The sequence below is a fragment of the Adiantum capillus-veneris genome, chromosome 6 (genome assembly GCF_014529385.1).
Source record: "Adiantum capillus-veneris isolate H3 chromosome 6, ASM1452938v2, whole genome shotgun sequence".
In the NCBI taxonomy this organism is placed as follows: Eukaryota; Viridiplantae; Streptophyta; class Polypodiopsida; order Polypodiales; family Pteridaceae; genus Adiantum; species Adiantum capillus-veneris.
In genome coordinates, this window is record NC_140936.1 from 58,340,390 (window position 1) to 58,362,448 (window position 22,059).

General features: G+C 41.8%; 1 protein-coding gene across 1 annotated transcript; it reads left to right on the forward strand.

Annotated features, from left to right (window-relative positions):
- The first annotated feature begins 1,068 nt into the window (after positions 1 to 1,068).
- On the forward strand, positions 1,069 to 19,780 carry LOC147455564 (myosin-1-like). Its single transcript, XM_086514320.1, has 26 exons — positions 1,069 to 2,376; positions 10,885 to 10,989; positions 11,267 to 11,410; positions 11,502 to 11,676; positions 11,765 to 11,792; positions 12,300 to 12,465; positions 12,623 to 12,686; positions 12,815 to 12,828; positions 12,916 to 13,000; positions 13,093 to 13,190; positions 13,281 to 13,395; positions 13,475 to 13,548; positions 13,674 to 13,826; positions 13,898 to 13,987; positions 14,251 to 14,328; positions 16,091 to 16,237; positions 16,322 to 16,507; positions 16,602 to 16,807; positions 16,902 to 17,040; positions 17,157 to 17,286; positions 17,464 to 17,705; positions 18,271 to 18,832; positions 18,879 to 18,904; positions 19,026 to 19,055; positions 19,137 to 19,276; positions 19,353 to 19,780. The coding sequence occupies exons 1-26, from the start codon at positions 1,846 to 1,848 to the stop codon at positions 19,429 to 19,431; spliced, it is 3,807 nt and encodes a 1,268-aa protein (XP_086370446.1). The 5' UTR covers positions 1,069 to 1,845; the 3' UTR covers positions 19,432 to 19,780.
- The last annotated feature ends 2,279 nt before the right edge of the window (positions 19,781 to 22,059 follow it).

Genomic DNA, 22,059 nt, shown 5'->3' on the forward strand with positions numbered 1-22,059 from the left:
TGATCTCCTCTCGGGAGGGAAGGTGTTCAAGAGCCAAGCGTTGCTTATCGCACGCAAATCGTGAGATTTTGTTACTTCAAACATATATGGAAGGCAAGGAACTGTCGATCTTCGAGAACACCATGGAAACAACTAAGTTCACAGAGATAATCCAAGAAAGCAGGGGGGCGATTGTCGCAATTGGGAAACAGACAAACTCTGACCAGTGGAATAGGGCCTTGTGTGCCGCAGTGAGGACTGACTTGCATGGGTAAAGGTGTGGGCTCATCCCTTGTCATGGGTGGCTCCTTTGTCAGCCGATGTAACCATGACCCCTTTAAGGTGCCATGGCTCGTTGCGTGCATAGCAAGAATTTGTAATTGTTTTGTTATTATATTATCTACTCACTATCGTGAGTTTTGCCCCAAAAAAAAAGGAAAAATTACCAAAATACCCCCCTAATTTGTGGAAATTTCCAAAATACCCTTTATCTATTTTGGTTGAATTGTTCAAGATTTTCTAATCTTTATTCCTTTTTGACATGTAATTTGTCAAAAATCACTTCGCCAAAAAGGCAATATGCCCTTTTTGTCATGTAATTTGTCACAAATCACTTCGCAAAAAAGGCAATATGCCTAAAAATAATGCCTTCATAACCAACTCAAATTCTAGTTGTAGCATCTTGTATTGATAAACAATCAGTCTTCTTATGAAAAGCTACAAAATTTTTCAGCTTTGGAGGAATTAAATCTCACAACCAGGGGTATTTTGGGAAATTTAAAGGGGTATTTTGGGAATTTATGGCAAAATATTGGGGGTAGTTTGGGAATTTTGAAATTTGAGGGGTATTTTGAGAATTTCCACAAAGTATATTTCCCCCAAAAAAAAGCACACCTTGGTTATGGATGTCAGGTTGGCATTAGGTGGAGCATGTGAGTCGCCACGTATGCTCAAATTGATGCTGCAAACAAAGTGCGTGTCAAACGTCTCACGTGGCCAGCCGAGCTGGCAAACACGTGTCTTCCTAAAATCTGACAGCATGGCATCAATTAGTCCAGTCAGCAACAATCTGTTTTTTGCCTTTGTTGGGAAATGCTGTCGTGTTTTGGAGCGTCTGTTTGCTTCTGTGCTTTCGCGCGTCCGCCATAGCCAGCAAGCTCTCTTTCTATTAAAATATATTCTTCCTTCCTCACAATTCACGAAGGCGTGGATCTACTCGTTCTTCTTTTAGCTGTCGTGCATCTGCTCTTTGCTTTCATTTCGTGTTTGCCCTCGCCTGGCTTCTGCTCTTTTCTGCGTCCTCACGTTTGCTTCTAGCTTGTCTTCGACATTTTGATCTCCATCTTCGAGAGTTTATTCATCTGCGTGTTTATCTGCTCGGTGCTGTCGTCTTCGGTGTCCGACAGTGCCTCGTGCTTTTTTTCTACCTCCATTTGTCAGCTCGCCTCTCCTCCCTGCTCTATCTTGGTGGTCACTTCACCGCAGCTACTCTCTGCTCCTTATAAGCTTGCAACAGACTTGCTACTTCTGGGCTTGGCAGCTCAACCTCCAAGCTTCCGGCTACCTGGCTTCTCTCGTGCATTTCTTGCAAAGCAGTTCAACGATTTTTCACTTTGCTTGCGCTGCAGGGTCGCATTCTTGCTGTCGCCAAGTTGCTGTCTTTGAGCGAACGCTAGGGTTTCTGACGCGTGTTAGAATCGCCAGGACAAGCGAACTTTCTTGGTTATGAAGCTTACAAGATTTGAAGCACCGTGATTTCACGGTAGAGGCTGGAACCAGGGTCTCCGACAGTCCACTGTTCTGTGCTCTTCCTTTCTCGTGACATCGGGTGTGACCCTGTCATGACTGTGATTAATTGATAGAACTATGGCTCGCAGCACGCTAGAGCTTTTACTGGATTCGATCAAGGAGAGGGAAGAAGAACCACCTGATCATCTTCCTGCTCTTCCGCATAGACCGACATCGAGAGCTCGCTTACCTTCGAGGAAAAGAACCTCAGCATTGCTTCTTAACACAAGTTCTAAGCAGCTACATGGGCGCATGCAACAGACACCTCTACATGTACCTGATGAGTTAAGGCTGCACAGTAATGGAAACAACCATCCGGAGGCTCATCTGGCACTCTCTAATGGTGATGGGTTTTCTCATACATTTCAAAATGGTTACGGCAAGGAAACTGAGAATGGAGATCGATTCACAGAGAACAAGGCACGGCAAAACACCATGGAGCTGCTGCAAACCCAAGAATTACTTTCTACCAGCAGCAAAGAAAATAGGCTCTGTGATAAGAGTGGCTTACCAGATTCAGCATTGCTCCCAAAGAAACAAGCACCTTCACCTGCTTACCTAAGTCTCAAAAAAAGGAAGAGACTTCTCCACATCCTTGGATTGCAGAAGGTGTGCGTTTTTTTAAAATGAGAATGGTAGTTAATTCAAATCGATCTCAGTGGCCTTATTTGATTTTGCAGCTGTTTGTATTGTCACGAATGATGAGAAAGCAATTCTAACAAGTGATCATTGATTGGTTATCTTTCACATAATGAGCATGAGACAGTGTTAACTGCTTGGTACTAAGTGTCGAACTAGATCACAGACAGTATGGTTTCAGTGAGGTCCTTTAGGTCCATCCCATGTCGGAGCTCACTTGAGCATGGTTAAGGGGGTTTTGTATGACTGCATGATTGAATATGTGCCTAGATACCTAGTTTTACATCCACTATTGGTCACTGATGACATTTGTTGGACTTTTTTTTAGAGGGAAGTTGTATTGAGGTGCGCGCTTATGGTGTGCATATGGGAGGGTAAATTGCTACCTGTTTTCTACATCTGCTGTTTGGGACGGATGTTGGGGGAAATGCATAGTATTTAGACAATACTATGCATTATGAAGCTGATGGTTATTTGTTTTGCGGGTGATTACCATCATGACTGTAAAATGATGCTTTCCTTTAAAGAGAATCTGGGCTTTTTCTGGATTCATATGGATCCTGATTGCAAATCCAGTGTAGTCTCGTAGCATTATTTTGTGTTTAGGCAGTGTGACATGAGAATGGCCATATACTACGTACAGGTGATCCTAGACAAGGACTATATTGTCTTTCTTGATGTGCTTCATTCTCCAACCAGAATGAAACACATCATCAAGACCTGAATTAGCACTCTTGTAACAAGAAAGTTTTCGATATTTTTTGGCATCTCATGTCACATTTTTTGGTACTTGTTCTTCAATCGGACTTATTGAAGAGTATATGATTGTGGCATCTGCCCAAAAATGTTTTTTGGTGCTGTATGAGAGGCTTAATAAAACATGAGAGTGAGAGAGTAGTGGCAAAGACGGAATGCTCTTGTCACAGCGAAGGACCGGGGGAGGTGCTCCTTCAATTGTGTGAGAGAGAGAGTGTTTCCTTTCCAATCAATGTGTGGATTATATATAACCTTCAAACCACTTGATGCCAAAAATCAAATCACATTCTTTGAGAGGAGAAACCAGAAATCTACTACGAAAACCGACATTTTGAACTAACATTGTCACATCAGGACATTCATGCGTAAAAGGAGAGTGCATGCTAGGAGCAAAACCAGAGATCACAATGGGATATATGGGAAGAGCTGCTAAATGTGCGCTCTTCACAAGAGTCACTAATCACATCATGCATACTACCCGAATCAAACAAGATCACAATGCGTGTACTATTCACATGACCATAACATTGCATGAGAGACTCATCTACATGATCCTGAGAAACTTTGGACACATTAGTGTTCTCACTGAGTGCATTCACAAATGATGTGGATTCTGTGGGTTCTTTAGGTGCTTTCTTAGGACAATCTCGTTTAATGCGACCTTTAGTGTGACACTCAAAACATCTTTTGTCTTGTGTATATTCGGCTCGTTCTTCAAGAGTTAACCTACCTCCTAAGATTCCTTGGTCAGATTTATCATTAGGTGTCAACTTAGGGGTTTCTTGAGTTTTAACCTTCATTGTGAGAATCCTGTGCTCTAGGTGTAGAAGAAGATTGAGAAGAAGAATTACCGTCATTGGTCTTACTGTAAGTTTCACAATTTGAGAGTATCTGCTAGGTCCTCCTCCATCCACTTCGCATCCAATGCAGGATAGTTCTTGAATTTACCAAGAACCACCTTTTACTTTACCCATACTCTTTGTGTCCTTATGTGCCAAAATCTGTTCAGGAACAAGAATCTCCTCGTTTTCTTTCACTTCGGGTTGCTCATCAGGCTCCCCATCATCAGACACATCACCTTTAAAAGGTTTCAAGCGTATGAAATGCATTGTGAATCCTCCAAATGTTAGGCAGTTTCAGTCGGAAGGAGACATCATTGATCTTTTCAGAGATATGGAAAGGTCCGTAGTATCGCATACTAAGCTTTGGAAAAAGCCTCTCCTTTCCCTTTTTCTTTCTTAGGTGTGCCTTCTCAAAACGTAAGAGCACCCAATCATCCTCCTTCAATTTCAAATCGTGACGATGGCGATCCGCTGCCTTGTTCTATTGTTCTTGGGATTTCTGCAAAGCCTCGTGGACCTTGGCAAAAGCCGTGTCTAAGTTGCGCGTATATTCATCAGCTTCAAAAATCATATCTTTCGTGCTTAGGAAGGGTGGAACCTTCGTAGCACCTTCAACAATCTCAAATGGCGCCTTGCCTGTAGAAGAGTGTATTGTGTTATTGTAGGCAAATTCCACCAAAGGTAGATACTTTTCCCATTGAGTCTTCTGATCTGAGATATAAGACTTCAATAAATCTAAAACTATTGAATTCGCAATCCCAGATTTCTCGTCAGTCTGCGGGTGCAAAGATGACGAGAACTGCAACCGCGTGCCAATGTTCTCCCAAATTGCCTTTCCAAACAAACTCGTAAATCTGGGGTCCCTGTCGGAGACAATCGTCTCAGGCATGCCATGTAATCTGAAAATCTGGGCTACAAACAGTCTCGCTAAGTGATCCGGCTTGACTGTTTTCTTCACTGGAATGAAATGAGCGTGCTTGTTAAATCTGTCAATGACAGTCCAGATACCATCGTGACCACTCTGTGTTTTTGGGAGATCAAAAATGAAATCCATTGCAATACTTTGCCATGGTCGGGTGGGTATGGGCAAGGGCTGTAACAATCCTTGTGCTTTATGCATGTCAAACTTGATCTTCTGGCATACTAAGCAACTGCACACAAACTTTAGTCTCGGCTAAAAGAAGTATCTCTCTACCCCTTTCATGGTGGCAGCAATGCCGCAGTGACCCGTAAAAGGTGGACAATGGCATTCAGTCATAACCTTCTCCCTCAATGGCTGTGTAACGCACAACATGGTTTTCCTCATCAAGTAGCCATCCCAAATGGAATATCCCGCTACTATCTCCCAATCCCGTATCCGTGTGAAAATGTCTGCAAATCTGTTCTTTGAAAGCGACCTTAAACGAAGAGGTCGGTAGAAAAGAACCCCAAAACCTTTCACAATATGCGTCCAAAGTGTCACCCTTGGTCATCCGAAGATGGTTTCAAGCGGTTCACATATCTTTCGTACTCTTGGGTCAACCAAGAAGAAATAAAGAGCCGTTTTAACTTCAACCACTTGGTCTGGGCTTCTTTCCTCAGAAGAAGAGTGGACCACCATGTTCGAGCATTTCCCTTTAAAAACGATGCTACCCTCCTGATCTTGGAGTGCTTTGAGTAGTGTCCTCCGAAGTAGGCTATATCAAATTGCTGAATGAAAGCCAAAGCCTTTGGAGCATCTTGAAATCCGGAAAACGATTCAAATTTCACTGACTATCCACCCTCTTTAAATCCCTTTGTATTTTTGATCTTGTCTTCGAGGAAATCATACGGGTTGGCTGTGTAACAGTGTTTCATCTTTGCATGAAACATGTGATCGTCGAAGTCCAAACTGTCTGAGGATGACTCCTCCGTAGATGTAAGGTGCAGTGGAATGAATGTTTGAACTTTGCTCAAGATGAGTGCTCCGAACTGTACTCAAGGGTTCCTTTTACTTACGGAAGGGAGAGCCTTCCGTTCCTTTAGTGAGAGAGTGCAATGGACACAAACAAAGTGAGTGGACACAGTGAATGGAAGTGCATGAGGCTTAGAGATAGAGAAGAGAATACGACACCAGAGACGTCGTAAAACCCTCCTCCGAAGGCCCCACTCTCTATGGCGAGAGCAGTCTACTTATGATTGCACAAATCTCTACAATGCTTGGACTTGCCGACGATGTTGAGGATGATGAGGACGACGACGAGACGGGCTGAAATCTGAAAATGCTAAGGGCTGAAATCTGCAAATCTTTATTTGCTGAATTTTGACTCTATGTCGATGACGATGATGCGACGATGACGCGCTGAAAACGCAGATGCTGAAAAAATCTGCGTTTTCCGGGCTGAAACTGTAAACCTTGTGGGAACTGACCGTGCAGCGAGGAACTGCTATGGAAAGGTGAGATCTGCGAGGTTCGGGACTTGATCTGCGGTGTCTAAACGCTGATGGTTCTTGAGGTTCCGTCACGGAGAATCTGCAAAACGCCGGGGTTGATCTGCAAACCAAAAACGCTAGGGCTGAAAATCTGCTTTGCTGTTGTGGGAATCCGCTAACGCTAGGGCTGATCTGCTGTCTACTGTCGCCGGGAATTTGCAATTGCAAAAACGTTGGCTGATCTGGTGCAAAAACGCTAGGCCTTCTGTTGAGAAAAAACGCCAGAGTCGTCGCGGGGGTTGGTCTTGCTGAGAAGTTGCCTGTTGAGCAAGTTGCTCCTGCTGCCTCTTCTGCTAATTAGTGCTAGCCTAGGTTTGCTTATATACAAACTTACTCAATTTGCCCTACCTACTTTCCAACAAATTGTCACTTGAAAATAATAAGTGAAAAATGTCAAAAATGGGGAAAATAGGCTAAATGCACTGGAAAATTCCCCTGAAGGATTCTGATGGGAATGCTTATGATCATGCTGTGTGCAACCAGAGGATATACATCTACACTAAGTGTCTGGACATGTACGGTCTACGAATAGACTCACAAAAGTGCTTATCACTTCTAAATCTAGACTGACTGGAGTGACTGAACCCTTGTCGTGCTGTAGCTTGTCCACGGACACATAAGGTTGGATGTGTCATGTGACAACCCCTCCTTTTCAAAGTGAGGTACTGGTACCGAACTGTATGGTGTGGAGGGAGATCGCCAATAGCATTCGGAATCCTAGAAGGGACTCTTCGTCGGCCCACTCCGATGTGTGGGTCGTGCGGTACTTGAACTTCATAAAGGTCTGCAACGCTTGCTTCTTTGGGCCGCGCCGAAAGCGACAAAAAATCTTCTGTAGCTCCTTCAATGCTTCAACTTCGTCTAGAGTCATGCTTCTTCCTTCTTCAAGAATCTCCGAGGCTGAAAATTCTTGAAACCACTTCCAACACAAAAACATGAACATATCCATTCCATGTAAAGTGAGTGGAAAAAATCTCGTCTTCCTCAAAGACTGTGTATGCAATGTAGATGAACAAAGAGACGGAGTGCCAAACCGTTCACCACGCACACGCAAACAATGAGATCGAATCTTTCTCGTTTGATCGAAAGCAATCAACTGTGGCAATTCACAACGGAAATACCCATGCTTCGTGCTCATATTGTCATGTGCTCGTTCTACAAATGTGTCATGCAAAGGAAGAGACATGGAATGTGACTTCTTTACATACATACTTTTAAGCTTTTCATGAACAATCCGCATACATCCGTGCTCAACGTACAATATGTCTTGCTTAGGCAAAGGGATCACATAAAGACGCTGACTAAAATACAGGAAACGATCACGAATGAAACACTCGTACAATGCGTGTTGACTAATCATGCGAACACATAATACTTCTTGTGAGGGTTCTCTGGACCGAGGCTTGAGAGCCAAGATCGGTTCTTCTTGAAGGGGTGCTTTGGACCTAGGCTCGAGAGCCAAGATCGATCCTTCGTGATTGATCGAATATGCAACGAGGTTAGCTTCGCTAGAAAAAGCATCAACTAACTCATCATCCTTGTGAACAATCACATCATCTACATGCAACTCATCATGCTTGTGAGAAATCACATGCAAATCATCATGCTTAGATGTGTCCTCCTCGCTTGGGTTGGAAGAGGAAGAGCTAGAAGAATTGTCGGAAGAAGAGGAAGAAGAACTGGGCAGTCCTTCGAAGCGCAGATGCTTCTTCTGTTTTCCTGCAGTTGCAAAAGAAGATTGACGGCCCAAGTAACCGGGGTAGTCACTCCCCTTGTTGTGCTTCTTCAATTGCTTCTTCGATGGCTTCATTGTGTCTAGAAGTTGATTGATGCGGGTCTCGACAACATCATGAAGTTCTTCTTCAGTGAACATCCTTAGAGTAGAAGGTTTCTTGATTGCCAGTTTGATTGGTGTCTCAATGGCTTTCTGCCACTGGGTATGGACTTCATCCATCGATTGCCGGGTCAAAATTTTGCATACTGGGGATCCTTGGCAAACTGAAGCATCTGCTTTGCGCATTTGTCAACTCGCGGTTGGTATTGCATCTCCATGAGTTCATACTGCGAGGGCTGGGTGTCTCGTACTCATTCTCCGCTAAATCGCTCGAGTTTCCCGTATTGCCTCCCGCCTCAGGGGTGGCAGACTGAGTCGTCTGATTGTCTTTGGAATCCATAAGTGCCGCGAGAAGAAGGATCGGATTTCCTGGTAGAAGAGAAATCGGCCGTGCTTTGATACCACTGTAACAAACTTGGATACCCCAAAGTCTAGGTTTTGTCGCGACACAATAGAGATTCACCTAAAACACTAAGAATCGACACGGCCCGGCGTAGTTCCGTGCTAGAGAGATTGGCTCCAAAGACTGGCGCCCCTTTCGGTATTTCTTTTTGTATTAATCTTTGAGCAAAGTACAACTCCCGCGGAGCCTCAGCTCTTAGACTCTGCGTCCAGATGCTCTGAGAAGTGAGGCCCTTGGGCTCCTTATAAACTTACAAAGGGATGCTAAAAGGAAAGCCCCAAAAGCCATTAACTCAAAAGCAAAGTCTTCGAAAAGCATCTTGGTGTAAAAACTGCAAGAAAAGCAGTCAACACAATTTCCGTCGATTGTCAGCGCAAAAAGCGGAATTCCGTACGTTTTGCCACACCAGTATGTCAACACGATTCTCGAGGTCCGTACGACCCGCCTGCCACGTCAGCGTTCGTACAGTCTGCTTGCTATGTCACTGTCCTTACAATATGCCGCCACGTCAGCAGTCTATCTGTACGGCCTGTGTCTGGGCTTCTAGAACTGCCACGTCATCAATTTGTGACACTAGTTGTGTCAATGATGCCATTTGGGTTGTGGCCGAAGTACCGGACTGTAACGGAGAGGCTAGCGGTTGCAAATCTAAGCCGGTTTTGGCAAGGGAAGGGCTGAAATCTGAAAACATTGGCTGATGGGACCAAAAAACGCTAGCTCATCTGTTGTAGAAAAATGCTATGGCTGATCTGAGCAAAACGCTGAGCGCTACTGCAATCTAGAGAAATCGCTAGCTCTAGGTCTCCCTTTATAGGACATTTTTGTATGTTATAAACTCCTTTGGATTGAGGTAGGGCAAAACCTCGGTTAAATTCTAATAAATAAAACCATAAAAATGATTTACAAATAAGTTTGACGGAAGCTCATTTTCTGGGTGAAACTATTGCACATCTTCCCACCTAGGAACTTGATTGACACGGGGAATGCTCATTGGATTCCTCTAATTAAAACTATATGCATGCCATGCCAATTGCCCACCGCTGCGTAATAACATTTGTCAAAACGCGTGTGCAAACCATTTATGCAAGATGGTTCCAAAACTGGAAAACCTAATCTAATGGACTTGTCGAGACATGTAGGTTTTGCGAATAGGCGCACAAAATTGCCGGTACTAATCTTCCTAGGATTCTAGACACTCCTATCTAGGAATAGGGGAGAATTGGCTATGAAAGTCGATGAAGCATGTCCACGTGGCACACAAAGCCATGTGAACGTGAGTGTTTCTCTTGAATGAAGATTTTTTATCTCTTCTTTAAAGTTTCCATGAGTGAAGCAAAATGCAAACACAATGCACGTAAATTTTCAATCTTGTGCTTGTCAATGAGACATGCATAATACACAGTTCTCTCTAGTTAACCATACATTCTTGATGATTGTAATTGTCTTTTCCATGTATCTAGCTCACCCTTTCATGTGGAAGTACGCACATTTGAGACTCGACCACCAATGCTCATTTGGGTGGAAGTTATCAAGGTTCACCATTATTTGTTGGTCACTCATCATTAGTCTCACTTCTTGCAATGCTATTAATGCAACTGTATTGGCTTAATAAGAAATCTATTATTACCAAATTCAAAAGGAAAACATGAAAGCGTGTGAAACAAGTTACAATGCAACAAAAGGGACATAAGGAAATTCACTTTATTCATGGAATTGTGACAAGTGTGGGGCTATATTTTGAATAACTTTCATACCATGCTTTTATGGTGCTTAACTTTTGCATAGCCCAGTCTTTTTATGCTTCGGTTGTCTCAATGTTGTGGTTTGCAGGTGTGTTGTAAGCCTTTCCCTAGCATGTGTGCTTGGACCAAGTTTGAGTTGACTATGGCACTTGCTCACTGTAGTTTTGGTACTCAGAAACTCATATTCAATTTAAGTGTTTGAGACCTCTTTGCATCGGGCTTTGATACCTAAGCCGATGTTTTGGAAGAAGTTAGTAAGCTTGTGTCTGTTCATCTTGCCTTTCTATATGTTTTGTTTTGTCAATACAGGCCATGCCTTACTTTAGTGTTGAAATAATGTAAGACACCACAAACCATGATGTAGCTTTGTATTTGTCACAAATTAAGTATTATAAGGGGCCCATTTAAATATGATTTGGCATTAACTTGGAATTTGTTATTGTGGGCCAGGACTCTGGAGTGTGGTTTTTGAATGACGAAAATAATTGGGTGATCGGCATCGTCCAGGCAGCTGGTGACTTGGACGCTCCAGTTGTTTGTCGGGCAGATGACAAGGTAACAATTTTTCTATTACTCCCAGTATGTGACTTATTTGTTATCCTTATGAATGGAAGTGCTGCTTTGCTCTTAATTATTTCTTCTCTCAGATAGCTTCGTGTTTCTTTGAGGAGTTTGAGCTTGTGTATGTTGATGCAACCAGCTGGCTAGTCATTTGCCTTGTGTAGTTTAAGAGTACTTGGGAAGTTTTTTAGGCTCCCATGCATAAAATTTGAGAATTTGTTGTTTAGTTTCTGGGTGGCCTCAACATTTCTATCTTGTGCTACTTATGCAGCTTTTAGAGATCCCTATTGAAAAGCTTCTTCCAGTGAATCCTGAATTTCTGGATCGAGTGGATGATCTTGTGCAGCTTAGCTACATCCATGAGCCTGCAGTATTTTATGTCTTGCAACGGAGATATGAGCTTGGAATGTTTTGTGTAAGCATCAAAATTCAGTCTTGTTCATCAAGGATTTTGGAATCTTAATGTTTAATGTTCTGAACTGGACAATAATGCTAGGTGCTTGTAGACCAGGGCTGGATCTTCATGCATAGTATTCACTCCACCCAAAGGGGACCCTCTTCAGAGTTGCTCTCATAGTTTTGAGCAGAGTCCTTTGAAAGATCAAGACTCGATGGCTGTGGGTTGTAAATGGTCTCCTGTTCATGCAATAGTGGACAATGCCCATCATTCCTTGACAAAGGGTACGTTTCTATTGCTACTTCTGTGACTGTTTTCTGTATTTTCGTTTTGCATCTTTCTTGTGAGTTAGTTGGCTTGGTTTTATTGCAGATTGGAAGGACCAGTCTATTATTTTCGGGTATGTCTATTGCCCATCCTCTTCAGATCAGTCTCTCTTTATGGTTGAGAACATAGATTTTCAAGGTCATAATCTCTTACGTAGGGCATTGTTTTGTTTTAAATTTATCAGAAATTGTAACTTGTGAGGATAGTTCATTTAAGTAATTTACATCTGCTGGCTATTGCCAAAGTGATTCTAGGTTTCTGGCTTGCATTGTCCTGACTCCTTTATATCAAAAGAATTACTTTAGTCGTAAACTGCGGGCATTGTCTTCTTTCGTATGACAAAGGTGAGTAGCATGATATGTTACTGAAGGGCGGGCATTGCCACTTCTGCACTTCTTGGGAGGCATTGTACTGAAAATTTTTTAATGCGATCTTAAGGATGCACATTGTTTTTGACGACCTGTCCATGCTGCTATGTTTATCTTTCGTAATGTAGCATATCCAGAGGTGTATTCTCTGTTTGTGGTTCTAATTCAATTTTTCAAACTTAAATATCACTAACTTGGATTATCATGTACAGTGGTGAGTGCTCTGCAGCAAGGACACTGTCAGTGCAAGCAGTACTTGAGCGTTTAATATCTTATGGAAATAATGATGAGCTTGGCAAGACTCTGTCGAACTGCAATTTGATCCTGGAAACTTTTGGAAACGCATTAATTGGCAGCGGTGTCAGTGCAAGTCGATATGTATGCCAATATCTTATGTTCGTTGAAACTTGATCATAGCTGTCGACATTTTATGGCTGCATGATTAGCCATGATGAGTTGTGTGTGTTCTTTCCTTGCCAACAGAAATTGTAGCTCATGTCTCAAGACAGTTCTTTCTTTTTTTGTTTCTTGTCAGGGGAAGCTGGTAGACCTCAACTTTGATAAAGGAGGAAATATTTGTAGTGCTCATGTTCAATTATGTAAGGGCACACAGCCAATTTAACAAGAAGTTTAAAAGTCTTTCTAAAAAAGTCGATTCTGAAAACAAACCGCTTTCTGTGGCATGTGGTCTGGATGCATCTAACTGTGAACGCTTTGCTGCTTAAAGTGTTCTTGGAAAAGGTAGTCATGGCTTCTGATTGAGATTAAACACAATTTGTCGTGCAATTATCATGGAAAAGCTCACTTATTAATACTGGTTTTTGTCAGTCACGAGTTGTTTGTCGAGCTGAAAGGGAATGTTCATATCACATCTTTTATCAACTCTGTGAGGGAGCTGATAATGATGTGCGAGGTAAAGTCTAGGAAAGAACCTCGCTCCTCTTTTTTCGTGTATATTATAGGATAGTTTCAGCTAATGGCTTTTCCTTTCCATGCCTTCTACAGAGAAGTTTAACTTGAGGGAAGCTATTCATTTCAACTACTTAAGAAGCAACACTTATGTCAATGGAGCACACCCTTGCTCAGACTTCAAATTATTGCTTGTGAGCGTAGAACTTAAGACCTCTCGTTGTATCAATATTTATAATCTCTCCTGTTGAGTATTAACATTAGCTCGACATATTTCATTGTAGAATGCTTTTCACGTGCTTGGATTTACTGAGAAAATTCAGCAAGAAATTTTCTCTCTGCTGGGAGCAATACTTTGGCTTGGCAATATCACATCAACTGCTATCAATAACAATGAAGGTCTGGTGTTTTTTCTGGGATGAATAGACTTAATGAAGCATTTTGTCGATGCTTGAGACAGAGTAGTTGTGCCTTTCAGCTGCTGATAATGCTGCAAACTTACTGAATTGCTCTAAGAGGGATCTTCTGGAAGCTCTTGGTGATAATGAAGATGTGCGTAATTGTTCAGATGTTTTGCTCAAGTTTGTTCGTGACTTCAGGCAGTTGCCAATATCCTTGCTAGCTATTAGAAGTTTCTGGTCTGGACAGTAAAATGGATTTGTTTTTGTCCATTCTAGGTCTCTCTTGCCAGAGATGCACTTGCAGGTGCACTCTATGAAAGGTTATTTAAGTGGCTTGTGGCTCAAATCAACAAGACCTTGAAGCCAAAGAAAGTCCCTGATTTTAAGTCTATCACTATCGCTGATATGCAAGGTTTTGGATTTTGCAAGGTTCGTGGTGAAATTAACGCTTATTTGTCGATGAATAGTGATTGCCATAGTCTAACTTGTTTCAGTGGCAGAGTGATGGCTTGGAAAGCTTACTGGTGAATTATGCGCAAGAACATTTGCAGCACTTCACTCGATCTCATCTACTTCAACAAGGGGAAGAGGTTTCTTTGCTCAACATTTCTTAAGTACATGTATTGATAATGTAGAGTTACTCATTTTCAGAGAGTGTGGATAGCTAAGTTTGCATTGAGTGCTGAAGCAAGGATATGTAGCATGCTAAACTGTTCAATTTGAAGTAATGCTGCACACCCCAAAGTGTATTGTATGTTTGCAGCTCATGATGCATGCATGCAATTCGTTGCACAACCACATGTGTTTTTGCACTATTTCCCTATTATATTGTAGCCTTTGTGATTACTGGCAGATTGCGACTTGTGGAGGATTAAGAAATCATACAACCAACTCTCTGAGTGAAGATGAAAGAATTCATTTTCTGGAACATGTGAGTTGTGACACAGTACTTTGACTTTTTCATTTTTGTATTTTACAGAAAACTATGCTTTATACTAGTTAGCCTAAGCAAACTCCGTGGCGAGTGTATACATTTATTTCATAGGCCGAACGGTTTCAATTTACAATTGCAATTAACAAAACGTCTGTATAAAAGCTGCCTTTTGGGGAAGTCCTCTTACCTCATTCAGATTCCAAGCAGCGTTGAAATCCACTTACTTCAAATGATTTCTGTTTCTAGAGTCATTGTTCATGCCTTTGACGAGACGGCTAGTGTAATTGTGCGCAAACAAATGGCATCATTTTATTTTGGCAACTATACAGGAATAAATGAACATAGCCGGGAGAATCGGCCTGCACTCCCTGTGATTGCTTGAATAGAGAAATTTGATTATCATCAAGATCCAGGAGGGGTTCCTTTAAGGGAGAGAATTGTCCATCGTTTGTGAGCACAGGTTGAGTAATCAGAAACCGCTGTCCTACTGCCCTCTATACTTCAATGTCTGTTACTGTGCGGATCACAAGCTTGAAGCTTGTTTGCTCTCATGCTATGGCCAAGGGTATCTGTGGGGGAATGTTTTTTTGGAGACTTGCCTCAAAGACCTGATCAGTAAAAAAGGTAACGACCTCCTACAGTAATCCTGTTATAAATGTTATTTTTAAGATTACTAGCAACAAAAACCTTTGGATAGTTGAGAGAGATTTTTCTAAAAGTCAAAAGTAGACAAAGAAAGCAACATGTTTTATAATGTGGAAGACTGCGAATGTGAATAAACATTGTTTATCGAGAGACTCAAGACATAACATAAGCAAGCTGAACCATACTATTCAAGGGAACTTTTTGGGTTGGAGTACTTGTTGAGGCAGGTACATGATGGCTGTATTTCATGAAGCGAATTAAGAATGATCACCAAAAATTTAGGCTTAGCTTGTTGAGAGAAGTCTTGTGCGAGTTATTGATTGTGTGGACTACTCGGGGTTTGATCAAGCCAGATCTCCGTGAAGTTTTCTCGGGCAAATAACTATCATAGGTTGCTCCACAAGAATTGGTCTCTTCCGTCACTTCCTTGGGCCCAGTTTTCTCTCACAAGAAAGCCAGTTATTCTTTTTCTCTTTAAGGTTTTGGTATTGAGTAGTTCCGATTTTTTAACTTTGTCCTCGATCGTCACTGATTGGTTGTGAAATCAGCTAACCATTTATGCACAAAATACATTCAAAAGGGTGTGCTTAATGTTATGGGTAAAAGTGGCTAATGCTAACCGTAAGTGCTAGGGTTTTGAATTTGCCAGGGGGACACTCCTCATGAGGAATATACGCTAGTAGGAAAGTATTATGCTAAGACTTGGCTACCTTGTCATTTTCTGTATTTTCTCAAAGACTAGTTGACTGTCAAAAATCTTTCCTTTGACAACAAGGAAATACTAGAAGGCAAGGAGAACACTGGAGTCTGCGATTGGGTTGGATCATAGAGCTGAGGAGGAGTTTTCTGCTTACTTTCTTGATTTAATGTAGCTAATCGTCATCTGTGGTGACAAGGATTTTGAGGTTAAAGTGTTTTTTTTGAGTTTCTAACAGCTAGTAGCTGCGTTTCCTTTGAGGCTAAAGAGCTGTTCTTCCTGGGTTTAGTGGTAGTATCATGTGTGTCTGTTTTTCTTTTGGCAATATGTGGATGGAGATGTATCAGACCTTTTTGAAAAGCCGCTCAATGTTTACTGGATTGGCTATCTTTTTCTCTTCTTGTGTATTTTGAGCAGGAGTTACTTCCTTTGATTGTGAGTCATGAGGGTCTGGAGGAGTCCGAACCAGGTTTCATGCGTAGTGCAGAGAAGCTGTTGGCTGGAAATCCATGCTGCAAACAGTCGCACAGTAAAACATTTACAGTGACTCATGCTTCTGGAGAGGTCTGTAACAGAGAGGAAGTGGAGTTTATTTTTGTAATTACATGTCTAAGTATTATCCTTAACTGTATGCCATATTTTTGGCAGGCAACATACAATCTAGACACTTTTCTGAAGGAAATGAAGGCCTTTTCGTATACTCGTTCTTCTCAAATACTGCAGTTATGCATGGATAAATTACTGGAGATGGGGGCAACTAACAAAAATGCATATTCACAGGAGAGTTTCTCCGAGGGGTTTTCTATGCAGCAACATGGATTTCTGAGTGGCCAGGTTCGGAGGAAGAGATCTCGATGTTATCCTTTTGTTAACTTATTTCAATTGTTTTTGACATGAACAGTTAATTGTTGACGCAAGGGGCTTTCAGGAGCGAGTGCTAGAGATGATGCAGCAGTTGGAGGACACAGAACCGCACTTTATTTTTTGTATGGCACGAAGTGAGTCAAAGTTTTCACAAACTTTAGAGCAGGGCTATGTTGTACGACAGCTGCGAATCAATGAGATCATTGAAGCTGTGACATTATGTAGGTCTGGGTATTTGGTCAATTATTCACATGGGCTGTTTGCAATTAGGTGAGTTCCTTTTGGTTAAAATCTGCATTCTTAGCATGAATCTGCCACCAGGTTTGAGATGGTATGTAAATAAGCCTTGAAATGTTGACTTCAGATTTGGACCACTGATCACTCCAGACATCAAGAAAATGCGTGGTTCTCTTGCTATTACTGCAGCAGTACTGCATCGACTACAAGTCCCTTCTTACATGTATCAAATGGGATGGACGAGGATTTTCCTTTGTTCTGAACAGGTTATATTCCTTTCTTTTATACATACATATTTTGCTATAACTTGCATTGCCCTTTGTGCACCCAGCCTCTTGTTTGTTGCTTGATTAATTCAATAGATGGGAATGGTTATCGGCAGGCTGATAGGCTGGAGTATGCTCGAAAGCAATTCTTGAATAATCTTATCAGTATTCAAAAGACTTTTCGAGGTTTTAGAATTCGGAAGCAGCTCGAGAGACAAAAATTGGCAGTAACTCATCTGCAAGCATGTAAGCTGATAAATTCATCCAGACTACTGGATTACCTCTCTAGTGACTAGACTTTCCCGTGAGCATAAAGCATTCTATTCTTGTAATTTTTTGTTTGTTTTAAGGTGGTAAAGATAGTTGAGTGGTGGCCATTTGCTACACTTGCTTTGATTGAAGCATTGATTATGTTGATTGCAGTTGTGAGAGGTTGGCTCGTGAGAAAAGGATTTTCACGCGAGTGTGAAACCAAGGTAGAGATTGGAAATTCTGTTCTTCAGTATATGGCCCGGACAAACCTGGCTTTAGAACCCTCTCAAGATTCTTTGGAAGATAGAAATCATTTGGTAAAGGAAGGGGCTGATGGATCCTCGTCAACTGGACACCTAGCTGACATGCAGCAAGACGAGTATCTACCAAAGGAAAGAGGGGACATTATGCAGGTCGAATATATATGTTGTGCCCCCTTTTGAATACTGTTGTCGCATCCCTATTTGTCTGTAGGTTGTTTTGATAAAGTTCAATTTACAACACTCACATACTGGAAATGTCACTTTGTGTAGGTTCAGCAAAACTCTCTAGTACTCGTTCAAAAACCTTTCTGTTTAATCCATGCATGCATGCTTGTTACTCAGGTGTTGAGAATAGTGGTCTTTGTCCTATGTATCAACTCTCGGTTAGCCTAGGTGTATGAACCATCTCTTGTCTACATGAAGGTGGCGGTTTACCTTGTGCGTGTCCACTGTCTAGGCTCGATCCACCTTCTTGGGCTGATTTGAGGTGCATATTGACCTCATTTCTGGTACCACATGAGCTGTACTAGCCCTTGTGCCATCTCCACTCCTACTTAAGGAGCTTGATTTGCACAATCTTTAATTTAGTGTTTGTTCATCTAATCAAGTTTAAGTTCTTCTTTGTTTCATTGCTTTTGTGTCCATTGAGTACTTCTCTACTCTTGAATACTCCTCCCTGCTCCTAACATCAGGTTCCCCCTTCTTTACAAACCAGGTGAAGAGCTCTCATGGATATAAGGAACGGTTGCAAACAATGGATTCAGAGTTAGCCTTAAAGAAGAAAGAAGAGGAAATATCCCTCTTGCAGCAAAGTGTTAAAGAGTACGAGAGGAAATGGATGGCTTATGAGGCAAAAATGAAGTCAATGGAGGAAATGTGGCAGAAACAAGTAACATCTCTTGAGCAGAGATTAAGTGTAGCGACGAAAGGGAGTAATACGGAGGAATCTGCTTACAAAACTGGGGATAGTGATAAAGCTGTTTTGATTAGTACACCGCCACACTATGCTTCCGCACGGGATACTCCAGAGACAACTAGTGGTGAACCTGATGGAGTGGCCAGGAATGAACTTGATCCGAGCAGGTCGGCTCTTGATCATTTAGGTAAGGAACTGGAGCATCGCACCCAGGTCTTTAATGATGATGCCAGATTTTTGGTTGAAGTCAAGTCAGGCCAGATTGCAGCAAATTTCAAGCCTGATGAGGAACTGCAGAAATTGCGACAAAGATTTGAAGTATGGAAGAAAGACTATAAAGGAAGGCTGAAAGAAACGAAGGGTATGTTGAAAAAGCTTGGGAAATCGGATACTGCTGAAAAGAACAGGAAGAGATGGTGGAGTAGGAAATAAGGTAAAAAGGAAGCTGCTTCCATGAAGCTAACTATGTTTAGATTTACTGTGGCTCCTTTATAATGGTGTTTCCTACCATCATGGAGACCTCAGCCTCTGGCATATTGAGCTTTAATATGCAGGCCATCCCTCGAGTCTTCACAGCGCAGTCAGTATGTGTGTGAAAGTGAGTGCGCAAATTTACTGGCAGCTTGCGTTGTTGACACAGAATCCAATAGCAAGAGGGAAGGCAGAACCGTTCTGAAGTTGGGCTTGAAGGCGGAAACATTGTGAAGCTTACTGGGCTTGTTATTGAGGATGTTTCAAGTCGATGGCAGTGGCAGAGAAAGTGTGGAAATGATGATTGGTCTTTTTCTGTGAACCTAATTTGCAGGTTTGATTTTTTTGTTTAGGGGGGGTCATGCCGTAGAAGAACCTCAAACGACCGCTTGGAGATTGTGTTCCGACAGTGGTGCTAAAGGCCTTGCATACGGTGATGGCTTGCCTGGAGGTTCTGGTTGGGTGTACAATGAGGGTTCTTTGTACTAAGGTGTACAATAGGTCATTGGCATGACTGAATGCCCTTTCTTGATTTTCTTTTTATTTGATTTTTATATGATGTGAGCTGGATAATAAGTAATCCCCTACATTTGGTGTGTGTAGCAGCCTTACGTATTTTAAGAATTATTATCTTTTCCTATATATATGATGCAATTTGTAATACTGGCGACTTTCTTGAAAAGCAGTAATTGTTTCATCTGCTATGTTGTATAATTTTATTGCACCAACAGAGGTTTGCAACACTGCCTATCTGAAAAAGGACTGTAAATAGTATGATTGTGGTTGTTACTCCATGGTAATTGTACTTGGTGCATGTAATGGACACGTTAACTAGCTATATGGTTGTGATTTTGCAGTTTTCTAGTGTACATAATTTTCAAGAAGTCCAGGATTTACCTATTTGCAAATTTGGCAAGAGCATCTTTTTAGGTATTTGTTTGGGAAGCAAACATGGCACTGTAATAAGGTATTGTAAGTATCATGCTATTTACGGAGTAAATCTGTGCAATGGATACCTGGAGAGTGAACGTGCTACCTGGAATAGGTATGAGGTGTTGTGCAATGTAAAGAGTTATGTGCTGTATGACAGATTAGTAAGCAAGGTGCATGAAAGAGATGCAATTAGGTTTAAATAGACTAGCTTACAAGTGGACAGCAGATCAGGCCTTTTGTAGGCATCTTCTAGAAGAATGAGGATGCTTGTGGGGTAGAGGCTACATGGGGGGCCCTTGGTGGACCACCGGGGCAAATCTGGTAGCAATGATGGATGGAGATGTATGGAGAGGCCTTTAGCCTCCATGATCTCTTGGATGATTCTGGCTAAGGCTTCAGCGCCACATGAGAATTTTGCATTTCTATGATTATTTTGGTAGCTTTAATGAAATCCAAAAGGAACTTTGTATGTGTAGATGTATTCCATAACATAAAAGTATACTTCCACCAGTTTAGAGCACGTTGCTCCCCCTCTCATAGTTGAGGCCGGTACTAGATCAGTTTTCTTCATGCATAATTTATGGGATGTCCCTCGGGATAGATATGCTCGGCTAGCCCTAGAGCCATCCTGACAGTTAGCGCTACAAGGGGTTACAACATGTTGGTATGGGCAGATGACATCATGGTTTCAGTCACATGGCTTCAGCATGGATAGAGTGCCTCCATTCCAATACGTCTTCCCTTTCTCTCACATGGACAAAGATCACTAAACATCAAGATTTGATTCAAGTAAATACCAAGAGCACATGGATAGAGTTGGTACATGAGTAAGGCATGAAAATGGCTTTCTATAGAGAGCATCTCCTCCAACAAGTGATCAGATCGGCCTATATGGACATTCATTTATCCTATGGGATAGATGTGCTATTCGTCAAATGTGCACATCATTGCATCAGTTATAGATTGAGATTGGTAGATTTAGGAAAGTACTAGCAGAAGCCAAGATATGTTGGATGTGTCATCTAGAGCTAGAGATAGAGTTACATCACATTTCTCATTCTCTCGTATACTATGAGATACAAGGCCGCTTTCACTGTCTATTCATAGGGGGCTTTGGATTGTTAGCTAGTCATGAGATATCAGGATAAGAGATGGCTCGAGTTGTTTTTGCTAGAGCTACACAGACATAGGGAGACTCTCTTGAGGAGACACTACTATGGGAGACCTTCACAGAGGGAGATCATTGACTTCTTTAGAGCAGGGACTGAGTAGCTAGATGAGCATGCTTCACTACACAGTTCAGAGCCAACTTCTATCAGAGGTATATTAGCAGAGAGAGCCATTGAGCTTGGGAGAGCTAGACGCCCACATCTATGGGGGCGACCACGACATTGACGGAGGCTCTATAAGAGAATCGGGACTATTCTAGCACGACATGTGAGACGCCCAATACGACTATTTATAGAGACGGACATTGTCGAAGCTCTTCAACGACCAATGCAAGGATGATGATGATTTCACCCTGACGACTTTAGTCTTTTAGTGTAGTCTTTCACTTCATTTTATTTTTGTACCCAGACATTGGATTTGATCCACAAGGATTGTATCAGCTTGGTTTGATAGGTAATTTTGGCCTTTTGAAGACGATTAATATAACATTTTATTTCATTTCTATCTTTCACACAACCTGTGCCTAGGAAGCAAAGGGTCGACACGAGGCCTCTCTCTCTCTCTCTCTCTCTCTCTCTCTCTCTCTCTCTCTCAGACTTTGTTATTTTATTACTTTGACTTTGTATCAGATCCACCACACTGTAACTTTCTGGTCTCATAGGTCACTTTGGCCTTTTGAAGAGGTTAATATAACATTTCATCTCTCTCTCTCTCTCTCTCTCTCTCTCTCTCTCTCTCTCTCTAGAGTCTACGCAAGCAAGAGGCTGTTGCGAGTCAGTGGAGTTAAAAGAGAGACACAATAGCATCGATGACTCAAAAGTTAGCGAAGGTGCAATCCTAAAGTGCTTGGTGAACTCAATACATGGATGTCTTCTCCGTGCTCCAAAATTTTAAGGTGCACTATATATCATATAAATATAGATAAATGTGTGCGTACTGAGAAGGCATTGATTTTGTACGCTTGAACTTCACAAATTTTGCACTTTTTGTAACCACATGCCTTTCAACTACATT